Source organism: Atractosteus spatula, chromosome 24 (assembly GCF_055471065.1).
Source record: "Atractosteus spatula isolate fAtrSpa1 chromosome 24, fAtrSpa1.hap1, whole genome shotgun sequence".
Taxonomy (NCBI): Eukaryota; Metazoa; Chordata; class Actinopteri; order Semionotiformes; family Lepisosteidae; genus Atractosteus; species Atractosteus spatula.
The window spans coordinates 9,945,155-9,963,140 of NC_142729.1; the positions used below are offsets into that span (position 1 = coordinate 9,945,155).

Below are 17,986 nucleotides of genomic sequence, written 5' to 3' on the forward strand. Positions count from 1 at the left end.
TTTTGCAGACTACACAGGCTAACGTGGCTATGCCACCTGAAGTAGTGTTGTACAGTGGTAATAGATGTGGGTGATGTTTTCCCCATTAAACAATGTGCTTATTGCACAAATCCTGCTAAACTAAAAATTAGACACAAGAAGACAACACATGTTTCGAATGGAAAAAATCATATTGTTGTCTTCCTGGTATGTAGAACAGATCAGCAGGTCTTTTTCTCCCAGTCAGAGGCTCTGAAAATAGCGTACCACCCACTTCGCTCCATCAGAGAGAGGGAGGAAGCGCTGAGCTCTTTATTGCACAATGGCCGTTCTGCGTCTGCATTCATAACTTAGTGCTTAAAATTAAACAACGTAAATGTAAATCATTTTCTTTGACTTCTAAGTCCCTTAATTATCATTAAGCACAGGTTTCTCACCACTTAGACTACTTTTTGATACCATCAGTAGACAAGGCAGGAACTTGTTGTACTTTCTAATGACATTACACGTGGAAAGATAACAGATTTTAATTGTCTTTTATTTTGTTATACATTTTAGAAAAGTTTCATCTATACATGCACCACAAAACTATTCTCAATTGTATTTCTTAATGCTATGTTACATTTAGTTCATTGTTTTGAATACATCTAATTTAGAAAGTTAGGTGTTAGCATAAACTATTAGTAATCAATAATATTAAATTTAGCACTGTAATAAATTGTTGCACTTTTCCCCGCATCTTTTAATACCATATTTTTATTGTTCAAATATGCATTAAATCTGACTATCAGAAAATAAGTTAAATACAAAATTAAAGAAAAATAGGATAAAATATCGTTCAAAATATTTTGCTAACAATGTAAACTGTTTATAAAAATAAAATGTATTAACAGGAATAGGATGGCAAAGTTGTTAGTATGTTTTTTTTTCATAAATACAACAGAACCAGATGTCTCAGTGGCTTTCAAAATTAAATTATGCATGCATACCTCTGAACTAGAATTATAACCAAGCAATCCACGCATTTCTAATGGTGGCCAAGTGGTTAGCATTGCTATCTTGCAGCACTGAGGTCCTAGGTTCAATTCCTGCTGTCCTGTGTGTGTGGAGTTTGCATTTTCTTTTTGGGTTCCGTGTTTTTTCTCCATATGTGTGATATGATTTCCTCTCGCACTCCAAAATATGGCTAGGTTAATGGGTAGGTGGGTATGGGTAGGTTAATTGGCTTATGGGAAAACTGGCCCTGATACGTGTGTGTTTGTGTCTGTCTGTCCTGTGATGGACTGGCACTATGTCCAGGGTGTATTCTGCCTTGTGTCCGTTGCGCACTGGGATAGGCTCCAAATCCTCTGTACTGGATAAAGAGATTAGAAAATGAATGGAAGTAAAGGCACTGTGTGGATGGAACTATACACAGTGTTAGAAACCCACTATGAGATGGCAGCATCTCACGGAGGATAAATGACTTTATAGTGCTGGCTTAAGGAAACAGCCTTTCCACCTCTCTTGCACATCAGTATCCATACCTAGTTAGTTATTTAAACAAGTTGCCTCTAAATATAAACATCTTAAGATGCTGGCTCTGTGGATCAGCATCAGCTATGTTTGCCCAATCCTTCATTTCATGTGCATCCAACACACAATTCAATGCTAGCAAGTACACAAAATGTAAAATACAATCCTCATTTCAGGATCTACAGTATGTAAACATACAGTACAGTCTGTTAACTTCATCATCTTCCTCTGCAGTCTATAACATCTCCTGTCATTTTGTCAAAAGTATGCCTAACCCCATTAGGAAGTGTTCTTGTTATCAGTGTATTCATCAACTTTCCCAAAATTATCTTTTTCCTACCTACATCACTAGTCTTACATCCTGCAATAACTCAGCCAACACTTAAATCCCTAAAAACTGCTTGTGTTAATTTCTTTAAATCACAAATATCATATGTAAATACCAGCCATGTAGTACTCTGCATTTGGAATAATAGTTTCTTTTAAAGGAAACTAGACAAATCAAGAAAGGCATTTTTTCTAGAATTAATAAATGCACATCCAGTTCACTGGGGTAATAAAATCCACACTGAACAATCTCCAATGTTCAGAATTGGACAGCCAGAATCCTGATCGGGATGCATTACGCCTGTCTTCAAGTCCTTGCACTGGCTTCCTATCAGGTTTCGAGTTTCGAGTCAACTTCAAAATCCTCAATCCATCTGACTCTGGTCTTTTAGCTGTCCTCGAGAACATCTACACTCTGTGGATAACAGGACCTTCTCTAGCTGCACCCTAAAGCTCTGAATTTGTATCCCCAGTGATATCAGAGTCACCTCCCCTGAGTGCATTTAAATTTAACCTCAAAACCTCTCTTTTCAGAAGACATAGTGTCTGTATCTGCTTCATGTTCTAATTTTGGTAGCACTTCTAACTGCTTGTCTTTCTTATACAGTATGTATTTACTTTGTAATCTGTGGTCCTTATAACTGTTTTTACATCTACTGTATTGCTTTGAGATGCCACTTTTAAAGGTACTATATAAAATAAAGCTTTTTATTATTGTTATAGAGAAACATGATCAGATTTTCCCTGATTCAGAAAAAATTATACTAGTTTGTCACGCTTCTCACACCCTCTTTGCTAAATAGCTTTTCATACTAATATGATCAATCTAACTGCCTATTTTCTGTGATTTCTATATCCTGCTAGATTTATTATAATTCTGAAAATATTCTTCTTGAAATGACTCATTTCTAAATTCTTGTTTTCACTGTTAACTTCTTGCAGCAACTCTGTGACAAAATATACACTTCATCCTGCTACCAACATTGAATAAAAAAATCTTTAGATTTCTAAGTTTATGTCTTTATTTAGTGGTTTCATTATTGACAAAGGCTAAACTTTCCCAGAAAAATGTATTTTACGTGTTGCAAAAAACTGAAAATATATTTACAAATCCTTTCACCTGCTGCATTTCTAAAACATTTTGCTCATGTGCATTTTTGTATTTTTTACACCTCTAGCACTTTGACATCCTTCATTTTCATTTGCCTTATTTTAAAAAATATTGTTTGCCCAGCCTAAGAAGGGGGGTTTGCTCCCATTGACAGCTGACACTCCTCCATACATTTAAGTGAAAAATTAATAATGCCAATTTATAAGTCATTTTTACAATTTGTTAATAATAAAAATGCTAAGTTCTCTAAAGCTTTCTCAGTCAAGTATGATAATTCACACAGGGAGCTGTGTAAGCATGCGCAGGCAGCAAAAGATCAGCTAAACAGGGAAGAAACACTTTCAGAGAAAACAGTGTTTCAGGTGTGAAGAATACAGATCACCAAATCAATTTCAGCCTAAACCTGTCCCCACACACCCTGCCCCCAATGCAATTAGAATATACACAAGGCACTGAAAGCGTCACCGTACTGTAGATGATCACGTATTTCGCAGACATAAGCATAGTACATAATTCAGGTTTTTTTAACTTACACCTGGAGTGCACCAGATATTAGATCTTGTTTATATTAAAGTTATATCACTGGGCAGTGGTGGACTGTGCGCTATTTTGTCAGAAACCTTCTAATCTGCTAAACAACTGTAGATATCATTATTTTATTTCTGTACGGAATTCGTGTTAAGTTTACAAAATTAAAGTAAAATAAAAATAAAAGGAACAGTTAGGTTTATTCCATGATGAAAAGAGAAGAGAGAAAAACACAATGTTTCGGCTGCGAAGCCTTCTTTAGGTGTGTAATGTAGTGCTCTCTGAAGGCACCAGTTCTGTAGGGCTTGGGCATTTACTGGGACAATTATTAATTGTAGCAGTAAATCACAAAATTGATTCTTTTGATAGCTTTAGAATCCAACCATGCGACATAACTCAAACAACGCACACACACAGGTACTAATACACGAGGATACATTTATTAATACATAGAATATGCATATAAACCTAACAGATCTTATCGAGAGGGTTATCAGAATACAAAAGGTATATATTCAGTCAGTTACAAAGAGTTACATATATCAAGAGGACATACGTTCAGTATATCATCAACTCTGACGGCCACGACCACTCTAATCTCTCCGTCTGTGTTCTCAAAGGCGGTTTTCCGAACTCATACATCAGAAAGACCACCGAAACTAAAATTATTCTGCAGCTAGGATCACACATTCTCCCTTCCCTTAACGACAGACTACTGTTCTTTTAAATTTTCTCCATTCATTGGAAGTTTCATTTCACACCTCTCTGCACCCATTCTGACTTCACACCTCTTTATTGGCCTCTCTTTCTTTCCCCTGCTCCCGCCTCTCACTCCTCCTCCCTCCCAACCTTTGTTCTCCCACTACTTTACCTTTGCCTACTGCCCTGTCTCTCTCACACCTGAAGAAGGCTCCACGGCCGAAACGTTGTGTTCTCTTTCTTCTTTTTTTCAGCATGGAATAAACCTATAACTTGTTCCTTTGCAGCCTACGCATGCTGACGCAGCTACCCACCTGAACTATCATTCATTTAGACCATTTCGTAAATGAACTTGGTTACAACTTCTACATTAGATACTCAATACAAGTACATAACTCTTAGGAATTAAATTGATATCAACTGGTAGGGATAACAATTGAATTCTCGAGCTGTAATGCAGTGAAGTTGAAAACTCATCCAATCTCTGGGGATTCAGATCTCCTGCGGGCACAAAGATACAGTTGCAGGCTGTTGCTGTCCAATCCAAGCTCTCTGGCTCGGTGCCAGGCTGTGCTGTGCAGCTTGTGACGGTGCGCTGCAGATGCTCACTGGCTGGCTAGTTAGTGTTGGCTTTAACAAGCAAAGCTTGCATACAGGAGAAAAGATGACTGTGAATCCCAGCAAGTCAGGAAGAGGACCGGTTCGTTTCTGATGAAGAGCTAGTTCTGAATAGTGATTCAGCTGTCCACAGTTCCGACCTGTTCATGAGGCTTGCTGCTGGTGTTAACCTCGGGTGGATCCTCTGGTTACTCTCTGGCAACCTCCGCTCTAGACTCTTAGAACAAAGGAAAGTTCTGGCACTTGGACACACTAGCCGTTCCGTGGTTGTCCAGGCTGAGTCTCAGGATGGTCAGGAGGCGCGCTGCGAGAATGTCCTGCCCTTGGGAGCCTTCTGCTCCTGGGCCGTCCTGCCCGGGAATTCTCCTTTGAATTCCCTTTAGAAAAGTCCCAGAAGGTCTCTCAGAATCTTACTGAATCTCTCTGAATCTCTGTGTTGCCTGTTTTTACCTGGAGGAACTTCAGCTCGTTGATTGGCTGAAAGTTCCATGGGCATCAGAGTCCCACGTGGGTTACTCGGCCCTACCAGTCCCTGATTGGTTGATTAAGATGAGATATGAGTCACTTACTCCTGACACTTAGGAATGCAGTCCAGATGTCCATCTGGCACTCCCTAGACAGATAGACGCCAATGGATGACCATTGATCATGATAGCCAGGCTTAGCTAAGTGCATCCCCCTCTGGGAGCTTGTTCCTTATCAAAAGAAAACATCTTAAATCAGCCTGCATGAATACTTTCTCTGTGGCTGCACCACAGAGATGAACAGAGAGATGAGGCCTAATTTGGGAAAGCTCAGAAACACTTAATTCTGCCTTATTAATAAGCCTCGCCGCTACAGGTGTGAGGGTCTTCAGCTCAAAATGAAATGCTTGGAGTTTGTAATATAGGGCGCTCTGAACGAGTTAAACTTTGATGCAGGACAAATAAATGTATTTCCCACAAGCTATACTCGTTCTCTTAGATGCAGTGCAGTTAAAAAAATATCTCTGATACAGTTCCTAAATTAATATCGTTTATGACCATCAAACACTTTATGCTCCTCTTCTTTTTATGCTCAGCTACTAAAATTTCGCTTTAGTTTCCCTACCGGCCATGTAGTACAGGGCATTGTGGAATAATAGTTTATTTTAAAGGGAACATAGAGAAACTAGGAACTAGAGAAATTTTGTTTACGCTCTGTTTCACTTTTTTTCTTTCTCACCCACTGCGATTCGTACAGAAGGGTTAAAAAGAAAGTCAGACAGGCAGGGGGAAGAGGGAGGGGTGAAACTGTTACCTGTCATGAATAAAGCGATTAGAAAATAGGTGGATTTACACCTGTGAAAAGCGTTCCAATTTTAATGCGATACGGAAGACATTATTCATAATAAATCATCTTGTACGGTCTGTAAACTGAAAATGTATGAAGAAGACACGTTGCGTATCGCCTCTTTCTACAATGTTTCGCAATGTTAATGCGACACTGAAGATATTATTAATAGCCTTTTAAATCTTTTAAAACAGGACATAAAAAAACAGGATTCACTTTTTTAACATATTTAATATTCAAATATTAAGGTTGATAGGGACAGAAGGAGCACATAAAAACGTTTCCGAAATAACCACATGTAAGTCTTTGATGCTTAAAATGTTTAGGGAGAAAGTGGAATACTAGTGTGTATTTTTTCTTTAAAATACCAATACCAGCCACCTACCCTGAGTGCATTTAAATCTAACCTCAAAACCTTTCATTTCAGAAGTCGTATTGTCTGTATCTGCTTCATTTTCTAATTTTGGTAGCACTTCTAACTGCTTGTCTTTCTTATATGTATTTACTTTGTATTTTTTCTTTAAAATTCCAATACCAGCCATATACAGTTCGTAACGTAGGGATTTCAATATTAATGTCTTTATTTAGTGGTTACATTAGTGACAAAGGCTAAACTTTTATCTTCGGTAACACGGAAGACGTATGGCATACATGTTTGTAATGACAAAATAGTATCGATAATATTTATTGTCAGTAATGATATCAGTAGCAGTTTGAAATTGTTCGTTGTTTTTAATAAATGTCTTGGCTTCGAACATGTTGTGATATTTAGAAATATAAAAAACGTCAATATAGTATCCATAATATTTGCTATTTTAGTTTTTCAAAGAAATGTTTATTTGTTAAAAGAAAACTCATGGTGATAGGTGGGTTTGAACACTCAACCCCAGGAATGTAAGTCAGTCACTTAAGCCATCATGCCACAAACGCACTCACGTAAAAAAAAAAAGCACTGGAACAGCTGTACACATATCGATAGTCTTATACTACAGTTTGTGCTACAGTACATGAATATAATTTAATCTTCATTAATTTCTGTAGCTACGCAATTCCATATTATATTCCCTATTAATCCCTATTCTAAAAGTATGCTTTTGTTTACTCCGATAACAAGCGTATTTACAGAAAAGGTTAAAACACTATCAGTTTTCACAAAGTATATAAACTTAATATGGTCAGAAGGAGCACGTAAAAACGTTTCCGAAATAACCACATGTAAGACTCTGATGCTTAAAATGTTTAGGGAGAAAGTGGAATACCCGCCATATACAGTTTACATAATATGTTTATGTTCCTAAATTAATATTGTTTATGATCATAAGATGCATTATGCTCCTCTTCTTTTTGTGCTCACCTACTAAAATTTCCCTTTAGTTGTAAAATTCCATAGAAATATTTAATACTAAGCAGATTAAAACATACACAGTACAGAGATTAAATGATTAAATCTTTTCAATACCGACCAATGCGCCACACGCGCCCCTGTCAGTCATTTTGGCCAGCCAATCACATACCGTAGTACGCTGCATGCGTGCGGTACGGGTTTGTACCATGCATATTGAATAGCTTCATCTGTTAGTTTACTGTATGTACTTTGGAAAAAGTAATAATGTTTTAACCTTTTCTGCGAATACTTCAGCTTGTTATCGCAGTAAAAAACGCATACTCTTTAGAATTTGATTACTAAGGAATATAATATGGAATCTCGTATCAAAAAAAATTAATAGCGATATAGTTGTATTCATATACTGTAGCTCAAATCCTGCTAAACAAAAAATTTGACACAAGAAGAGTATTTTTGGACAATGTGAGGCTCTGCCGAAATTGCTCTGTAAACTGAAGAGTTATAGAGAAGATTTTCTCTCACAGCCTCAGCGGCAAACAGCAGATAATTGTTTTCTTCCTTGATTAGCTGATCTGCCTGCTGCTATTAAAAAATTGGGCGTGATTTTTTAGCAGCAGACAGATTAGGCAAAAAACAAGCTGTTAACAGACTGTTTCGTGTTCTTCCTAAGATTGTTGATGCAGTGGGGGACATTCAGGAATGTGATTTCACAGATGCTTTTGTTCTGTCTTGCATTGTCAGATTGTGAATAAATAAAAGCATTTTTAAAATAAATATAAGGAAATCAGCAATCAAATGTCCTTTTTTCCGAAACACTTGTATTTTCATACTGTAGTTTGAGTCTTTGTGTAAGCTGTAAGTTCTTTTTACTTCTAAATTAAACTTTTGAAACACTTTCCGCGCATTCTGTACAGAAATAAAATCATGTTTTCTACAGGTGTTGAGCAGATTAGCAGGTTGCTGACAAAATAGCGCACCATCCCCCACTGCGCAGTATAACTTTAAACGGACAGGAAAAAGAGCATTTTCAGAAAGCAATTACATTATGTTTATGCAGAATACGTTATTAGATTTATGAGCAATCTAATTTCTTATTCGTTTAAACAGTGACATTTCAGCTGCATACTCAGGTGAGCCCGAAAGTGCTACATTATTAATAACGTCTTCCATGTCGCATTAACATTGAAATGTTCTTTTTAACAAGTGTAAAAAGAGGCGATGGGCATTTAGGTAGATTGCCAGGGAAAAGGATTTGTAAATATATTTTGTTAAAGCAAGTCAGTTTTTTGCAAAACATAAAAGACATTATTTCCAACAAAGTTTAGCCTTTGTCACTAATGAAACCACTAAATTGGTTAAAATGGGAACAGGTGAGGCAGGCAGAGATAAGGGGGAGGCATCTTCCCACCTCTATGACTAAAGAAAGTGTCAAAGAGAAATGTCTTGAGTGACATACAGAGCCGAAAACGTTTGGTGCGGTCTTCTCTGCTTTAAAGGTACACTCCTTGCGGATGAATTTTCACCTCAAACATTTGCCCACCAGCTAACCAGCTAATGTACTTGCAAGAATAGCGTTTACAAACATGAAAAAACAAGCTTTATACTGTTATACTACACAGTGTATTAAAACACACTATGGTCACTACACTGCCCACCAAACCTCTTTCCCACACTTTCACGGAGGCAAGGTCACGTAGCTGATTCACAGCTGGAACTTTTTCTTGTAAAAATTCAGATATTTGTCAACATATTTACTAAAATTAACCATCTCAGTATTTCTGCATAATTACAATATTTATGATGAAGGTGGAAGGTTGTGTACGTTTGTAAAACTGAGCAATCTTCCTTTTATAAAATATACCAACTTTTTTCACGTTTAATGCTTAACATGCTATAATACAGTTTACAATGATTAAAAGTCTAAACAGTATACAACTTAAATTCTTATCTCTATTAATATAACTATCAAGTGGTATTAAATACAACTTTTTTGTATAGATGACACTTTTCTCAAATTTATTTAAAAAATAAAAATGATTCCAATCTAATTTTCCCACGTGTGATCCCATTAGGAAATACATTACACTCCTGCTGTGTTTAACGATGGTATGAAAAATAAATTTAAATGGTGAGAAAGCTATGCTTAAAGTTACCTAAGGGACTTAAAAGACAAAGATAATGATTTACATTGCATTTTCAGATTGTGAATCAATAAAGGCATTTAATTAAACACGCGTTTGCGATTTTAATCAAAATGGGGGTAATGGGGGTAAATAAAGCACATGGCTAACCCATTAGGCCACAGAAGTAATCACATGGGAAGGAGTGAAACTGATACAGACATTTCCAAAGAAAGTGTACTACTGTGATAATTTGAGCTATAGTATATGAATATAATTATATTGTTATTAATTTCTTTAGATAAGCAATTCCATATTATTTTTCCTATTAATCAAATTCTAAAAAGTATGCATGTTTTTACTGTGATAATGAGCATATTCACAGAAAATGTTCAAACACTATAATTTTCTACAATGTATATAAACTTAATATAGTCAGAACAGGCACATAAAAACGTTTCCAAAATAATCACATGTAAGACTTTGATACTTAAAATGTTTATGAATACTGGTGTGTATTTTTTATTTAAACTACCAATACCAGCCATATACAGTTTACATAATATGTTTATGTTCCTAAATTAATATAGTTTATGTGCATGTGAAAGGCATGGTGAATCAGAGATTTTCAAAACTTAATTTGTATGATTGGAAATGAATACGTGATCAGAAGTGCTTTGGTGTTACTTTTTGTCAATTAAAAAATAAAGTATTTTCGTTTACAAAGATGGTTACAAAGAAAGTGGACCACGGTAATACATTGAGCTTATCCAAGGTCATTCATTATTAATACTATTAGTAATATCTTCCGTAAAGACTTTGATGCATAAAATATTTCTGCATAATTAAAATATTTATGACGCAGGTGGAAGGTTGTGCACTTTTGTCCAACTGAGTAATCTTGCTTTTATAAAATATACCAACTTTTTAATGTTTAATGATTAACATGCTGCAATACACAGTTTAAAATTATTAAAAATCTAAAGAGTATACAACGGCAATATTGGAAAAAGACTGTCCTTCAGCAGTGATCGGGATTCGAAACTGTTTTCTGGTGACAGCTCAAATGCTGTATATAAGATGTTAAGCTTTATTAGCTCCACCTGGCAGTTTTACAAGGTGATTCCTTGTTTTACCGTAGTGTACGTGCATTTTAAATGGCTGCATCCCTATATACAGTATGTGTAAAAAAGATGGGCAAACTGGGAAAGATTGCATGTCGAGATGTCTAATATGTCAGGTAAGTATGTAATGAGATCTTAACAAAGAAACCACACACAACAACTATAAAATCATGTAGCAGTTTTTTATCTTTCTATATGCCCTCCTTCTTTCTCGTTTTGTATTTCCTAGGTGTTAATTTTCTGATGCATGTGAAAAAGCAAATGTTGTGTCTCAGCATTAGCACATAAAAAAACAAAAATCACCAGTGTTCACTTACCACAGTTCTGTTAATTTACAGTTGGGATCCATCAGAGCTGCAGACAGCAGTTTCACTCCTGAATCCCCCAGGTTATTGCCACTCAGATCCACCTCTCTCAGACTGGAGTGTTGAGACTGAAGAACAGAGGCCAGATCTTCACAACATCTCTCTGTTAGTCCGCAATTCACCATCCTGTAGACAAAAAGACAGGAGCACAGCTGAACATCTGCACAGCTCATCCACATCTTTCTTTCCAAGTCTTCACTACAACACCCAGCTCAGCAGTAATATACAACATCATGTCATTATCCATCTCAGAGTGTCCATGGATGAGGATGATGAAGATAACACTTGCTTCAAAATTTGGTTTCCAGGAAGAAGAAGAAAGATGAGAAGAAATTCTCAGGAAGGGAGACAGTGGGAAACAGGGAGACACACGGAGCTACAGTGACTGGAAATGGGAAACAGAAATAGAAAGACTTTGACTTTTAACCATAACAAAAATTGGTTCACATTTATCATTGTATTTTATTATGATGGCATCTTCTTATAGTTATTTTAGTTACAGTGTTGTTTTTTTCTTCAAATGGTTTATTAATCCCAAATGTAAATGACCAATACTGGAGTAAGTGGACTGGAGATTTTGATGTTTGTAGATATTTTGAGAAAAACTACTTTCCCATTTAAAGAAAATAAACCATTTGAAGAAAAAGAAAACAGGGTTTTAACTATAACACCACAAAAATAATTAATAATTATATTAAGCAATAATATAATTATTATTACAAAAAGTAATAAAAAGAATACAAAAATTGATCATGAAACTAAACAAATCTCATCCCTCGCAAAACTATACAACACTGCACACGTTTTACACATGAAAGACCCTCTACACAGACTCCCACATGTAACATAGTCAAAACACACCAACACCTTCAGACAAGAGTCTACAGTTTTACTCGAGGAATTCTAGAGACATTCTGCTCTTCACCAACCCCTCAAACACTCCCCTCCTTTACAGGCCCTCCACCTGAGACTGTGTTAATCCTGCTCTTGTAGAAGAGGGGCTGGGTCTGGGCCAGCAGAAAGTGCACTGGGTACAATTCTCTTCTTACTAACATAACTCACCCTGAACACAACAGCAGCCGGAACACAACCGCACATCGTGAGTGTTTTTTCTTTGAGAATGAATGTGGATGCCTTGCACTATGTTCATCCTCTCCAGAAATTTTACCAATCCTAATCCAGTCCCTTCTGTTCCTCTTTTTTCCTGATAATCTCTCCCTTTTTCCCCCTGTCTATTGAATTTAAACTCACCCACACCTCCAAGCTCCTTAGTTGATCTGTACACTCTGAATCTCTCTATAGTGCTGTAGTGATTCTCGCTCTCCAGCTTTTTACTCTAGGGACACGTAGCCTCGGACAACCTCAAGTTCAATGAGCACAATACATGTTTATTTAACCTGGTTGAACTAAAATATAGCTTGTATTCACTAGAACCCTTACAGTATAGAACACCAAACAATTACAGTATCTCCACAGTTTTACTAGAGGAATTCTAGTGAGACCCTGCTCTTCACCAACCCCTCAAACTCTCACTCCCTCTACAGACACTCCGCCTGAGACTGTGTTTATCCTGCTCTTGTAGAAGAGGAGTTGTCTCTGGCCCAGCAGAAAGTGCACTGGGTACAATTCTCTTCTTACTGAAATAACTCACCCTAAACACAACAGCAGAGCTGCTGAAGGTCAGAATAAGGTTAGAGAAGAGTTGGATCAAGATAGTCAACATGGGAGTCAGAAAGGTTCAGGTGGTATACAGTAGCAGTGAAAGTGTACCTGAATATCAACACAGAAGTGAAACCATAACCAGAGGTACAACATTAAATTCATACAGTATATAACACATAGGATGACCTAGGTTCTTAATGTGACCGATGTTAATGTTCTTAATGTGGCATAACAAAATGATACGTTTGATTTGGCAGTGCCTCCACCTGAAACAGACCTGAATCAATCTGTGAGTATATTAGGCTTTTGGGACACATACTGCAGCCTACTGCTAATGTAGCAGTACTGCCAAATTGAAATCTACTGCTAGCTACATTAAGTGACACTAGCTTGGCAGCACCTTTCAAAATGAAATGAAAGCCTAAACCCTGCTTTAGAAAAAAAATTCCTGGACCAGGTAAAGTCAACTTTAGCAAAGACACTTATATAACAAAACCATGGTTATGTACTATTAGGTGAGGGTCTGTAGAATAGATTTGAGCTACTTTTGGAGAGGCACAATTTTTTGTTTGTTTGGGAGGGGAGTGAGACCACTCCCTATGCATCACTGCATGGTCCCAGTCTGGTAATAGGAGGTGCTCTACATACCTCAGCAATTTTGACAGAGACACTTATCTGACAAAACCAAGGTGATTTTCTATTAGCTATGGGTCTGTGGAATAGATCTGAGGTATTTTTGAAGAGGCACAAATTTTGGTTTGGTTGGGAGGGGAGTGAGACCACTCCCTGTCCATCACTGCATGGTCCCAGTCTGGAAACAGCAAGTTGTCTTATAAACCCCTGCAACATTTGCAAAGACGCTTATCTGACAAAACTATAGTGATTTTCTATTAGCTGTGGGTCTGTAGAATAGATCTGAGCTACTTTTGGAGAGGCACAATTTTTTGTTTTTTCAGGAATTAGACTTTTTCCTGTCTAGAAGAGCACAGCTCTGTGTCAGTTTGCAAGCAGAAAGTGATATAAAAACGCCAAAGAGATTGCAAGAAAGAAAAAAAAATGAAGAACGGCAATTTCCTATTACCTGTGCATCTCTGTATCACATTCCACCCAGTTTTAAGGATGTACAAATTGTTGTTGTGCTATAAATGTGACTTTATCTGGTGCAGGATTTTTTTTCCCTAAAGCAGGGTTAGGGTATTTTTATTTTGAAAGGTGCTGCCAAGCTAGCGTCACTTAATGTACTGTAGCTAGCATCACGCTACTAAAGCCCTTCTGCTATGTTTATTTACCTTGGTTGAACTACAATATGACTTGTATTTCACCTGAATGTATTACTAATGACATTATATTCATATATTGTACTAAAAGAACAAAAAATGCACATGAAAACTACATAAATTCACACAAGGCTACAGAAGGAACAGACTCGACTGGATTTAAAACACACGTAAGCTAATTGACAGAAATGGTAGAGTACAAGACGGCGTACTGTCTGATACCTCCGAAGTTATCTCCGAAGTACAAAAAACGTATAAATACATGGGAGAGGTATTTGTTTAAATAATTTAAGTGTGATAACACTTTGTTACGGAGCCCGGGAGGGGCCATCAGTAGGAAACAAAGTTATATTGAGGGAACGATTTACAATTCGTGCTCACGAAATTACCTTTTCTTCGTTTTCCTTGTGTCACGGTATTCGCATGCATGTAGAAAATTTCTAAAATGCCAGCATTATCCCAGGCTCCGAGCAACCACTATCAAACGCATATATAACACATTTCCGCATCTTTATATCTGTTGTGTATCTTAATAAAGAGCCGTTATTATATTATTTTAACTATTTTATTAACTCCACAGATCACGCCCTTTCACCACATATTCCCGCCTTCTACTCTCTCGTTCTGTTGTCTCCCGATGTCTACTCACTATACTACATCCCTAAGTCCATAAGTCCATAACTTGTAATAATTCTATATCAACACACAGTAAACGGTTATTAACTATTACAACAAAATGTATGTAAAACCTTCCATTTCTATTCAACACATTCAACTTTTTTTTCACAACTATTTCTATGCGTACCAACTCAAATTTTAGTTCAATTTCTACTTAAGTCACTTCTAAATATCACCGCATTTCTAGCAGTCTAAGCACCATCTACATAGATAACAAACAAAATAGAGCAATTTAAAATTTGGAGAGCTATGCAAGTCCTATATTTTTAAATGTCTCTATAACAAGCCGGTTTCCTGATAACCCTGCCACTTCTGGTTGTTACTTCACTTCTGGGTAAAGTTACTAGCTCTCCTACGGATGTACTCTCCACTGTCTGAGGACTCGGCACTTCCTCCACGTCAGAAAGTCCTGTATTCTCAGCATTTTCTGTTTCTGCAGATTCAAAATCAAGATCCAATGGAGGAGCGTGTCGAAGATGTTTTACATTTCTCATTATTTTTGAGCCATCTTCCACATTCACTAACTCAAAAGAGTTACAAGAGGTGTTTTTCAATAACACATAGCGAGTGTCTTTGAACTTGGCATCCAATTTACTGTTGTCTAGGCCAGCCACAAACACTACATCACCGACCTTGAAGTTGTGATCTCTTGCTCGATGTGTCTGGTCTGCATATAATTTCATTTTGTTTGTGTACTCCTCATGATGTCTATGGATATCTTGTCTTTTGACTGTCCCTTGGCTCTTCTTTCTTTTCCACGTTTGGTAGTTTAGTCCGGATATCACGTCCAAAGAGAAGATTAGCTGGGGTTTCTCCAGATGCCCTGTGAGGTGTTGATCTATAAGCCAGCAGAATCTTAGGGAGTTCCTTTCTCCATATTTTTCCTTCTGTCGCAGCTGCTCTCAAGGCCCTTTTCAGGTATCTGTGAAATCTTTCAATTTTGCCATTACTTCTCGGATAGTAAGGTGATGCACAGATGTGTTTAATTCCACAGTTAGTCAGAAATGATTCAAACAACTGTCCTATGAATTGCCTGCCATTATCTGTTACTACCTCTAGTGGTAGTTTCTAATAACTGTGGCTGAAGATATGTCTGATACAACAACCGCCTCAGGGTAAGAAGTATAATAGTCTAAGACAGTCAATATGTACTCATTCTGAATGGGAGCTACCAGGTCAACGCCCGATTTTGTCCAAGGCCTTGGTGGTAATTCAAGTGGTTGGAGAGGTTGATCCTCCTGCAATCTGAAGTAGATTCAACACACAAGTGGAACAATTTTTGACTAGTCTTTCAACAGCACTGTCCAAGCTAGGCCAGTAAAATTTGCTTCTCAGGTACTGTTTTGTACGAACCACACTCTGATGTGTCTCGTGCCATTTTCAATGCTTGTCTGATTTTTGTTTTCGGTAACACAATCCTCTGTCCTCTTAAAAGCAGTCCATCATATGTAGATAACTCCAACCTACACCTGTGATATGGCTGCAGTTCGTCTGGAATTGGATTAGGCCATTGTCCTTTTTCCACTATGGACATCAACAATTTCAATGTGTCATCTTCTTTTGTTGCTTGTTTAAGTTCCTCAAGTGTCAGTGCATGCAGTTCATAAGTGCTGATTGAAAGCACTCTATCAACATAGGTTTCTACATAACCACTGTCTTCTGTGTCTGGTAAAGAAAGACATGATAATGAGTCTGCAACATTGGTTTTCCCTATTATGTGTTCAATTTTGTAATCATATGGCTGTAATCTCAATCCAAGTCTTTGTAGCCTGGGCGGTAACAATGTTGCCTTTTTGGGATTGAACATATAAATGAGGGGTTTATGATCCGTTTGAAGTGTGAACTTGCCTCCCCATAAATATGTCCTAAAATGTTCCACTGCCCAAACACAACCCAAGGCTTCACGCTCTATTTGCGAGTAAGGCCTTTCTGTTGGGGTAAGTGAGTGACTTGCATATGCCACTGGTTTGTTCTGTCCATGTTCTTGCCTTTGTAGCAATACTGCTCCAAGCCCTACAGGACTCGCGTCACTGATCACTACTGTTGGCGTATCTAGTATAAGTATGCCAGACACGGTTCAGTTACAAGTTCTCTTTTTAACTTGGCAAAGGCTTTTTCAGTTTCCGATGTCCATTCCCACTTCTGTCCTCTCCTCGTTAGTTTTCTAAGGGGTTCTGATATATCTGCATAGTTAGGAATGAATTTAATCAAAAATCCACAAGTGCCTAAGAACGAGCGCAAAAGTGCAACATTCTCAGGTCTCGGTGCACTGCAAACAGCTGTCACCTTTTTCGGGTCGGGTTTTATTCCTTCTGCAGTGACCAAATGTCCCAGTATCTTGATCTCTTTCAGGCCAAAGATACACTTATCTTTATTTAGAGTTAAGCCTCTGTCTTGGAATCTTTGGAATACTTGCCTGTGCCTCTGTTCTACTTGTTCTTCATTTCCCGCATTTCTCATCGCCATAAATGTTGTGTATCTCAATAAAGAGCTGTTCTTATATTATTTTAACTATTTTATTAACTACACAAATCACGCCCTTACACTATATATTCCAGCCTTCTACTCTCTCGTTCTGTTGTTTCGCGATGTCTACTCACTATACTACAAGTACAGTACTCTCACACGTACCATAGTCAAAACACACCGACACCTTCACACAAGAATCTCTACAGTTTAACTGGAGGCACCAGTTATAAAAACGTCAAAAATAAGAAACAAAGACCCTAACTTAGGAATTGCATGACTTTAAAAGATTAGTTTAGTTGGAAAAAAAAAACGTTTTATGCGCACAAAAACAGGTGATTTTCTTCCTCGTGATCAGCTTGGAAACTTACGCTGTAAATTACTTTTTAATCAAACATTTAAAACACTTGAATTTCATAAACACAAAGAAAAAAACATATTCTACTATTTTCCTATGGTACGAAGCAGATCAGTAGGTCTTTTTTTTCCCCAATCAGAGTCTGAGAAAATATCTCCCCGTCCATCGCGCTGCGTCAGAGAAGCGGCGGCAGTGAGAGAGGGAGGAGGCGCGGAGCTCTGTAATACAGAATGAGCCGTCTGCAGCCTGGAACGCTTAAGGTACAGATCGCGTTTGCCTTTATAACAGGTTTTCAAATTAAGTAACGTAAATCATTTTCTTTGACTTCTAAGTCCTTTAATTATCAGTAAGGATAGCTACTTTCTCACCAATTAGAACTATTTTTAAACCATTGTTAAACAAAGCAGGAGCTTATTGTACTTCCTAATGACATGACATGTGGAAAGACTTTAGGTTTTTATCAATTTTAGCAAAGTGTCATCAAAACAAATGCCACAAAACTA

General features: G+C 37.3%; 1 protein-coding gene across 3 annotated transcripts in view; it reads right to left on the reverse strand.

The window, feature by feature from the left end:
- The window catches only part of LOC148815872 (protein NLRC3-like), a 174,644-nt gene that overhangs the window by 67,995 nt on the left and 88,663 nt on the right, over positions 1-17,986 (reverse strand). For all 3 annotated transcript variants that reach the window (XM_088904673.1, XM_088904672.1, XM_088904674.1), the window contains one exon: positions 10,995-11,168. In XM_088904673.1, the coding sequence (XP_088760799.1) occupies positions 10,995-11,168 (174 nt within the window). The remainder of the gene's footprint in view (positions 1-10,994; positions 11,169-17,986) is intronic.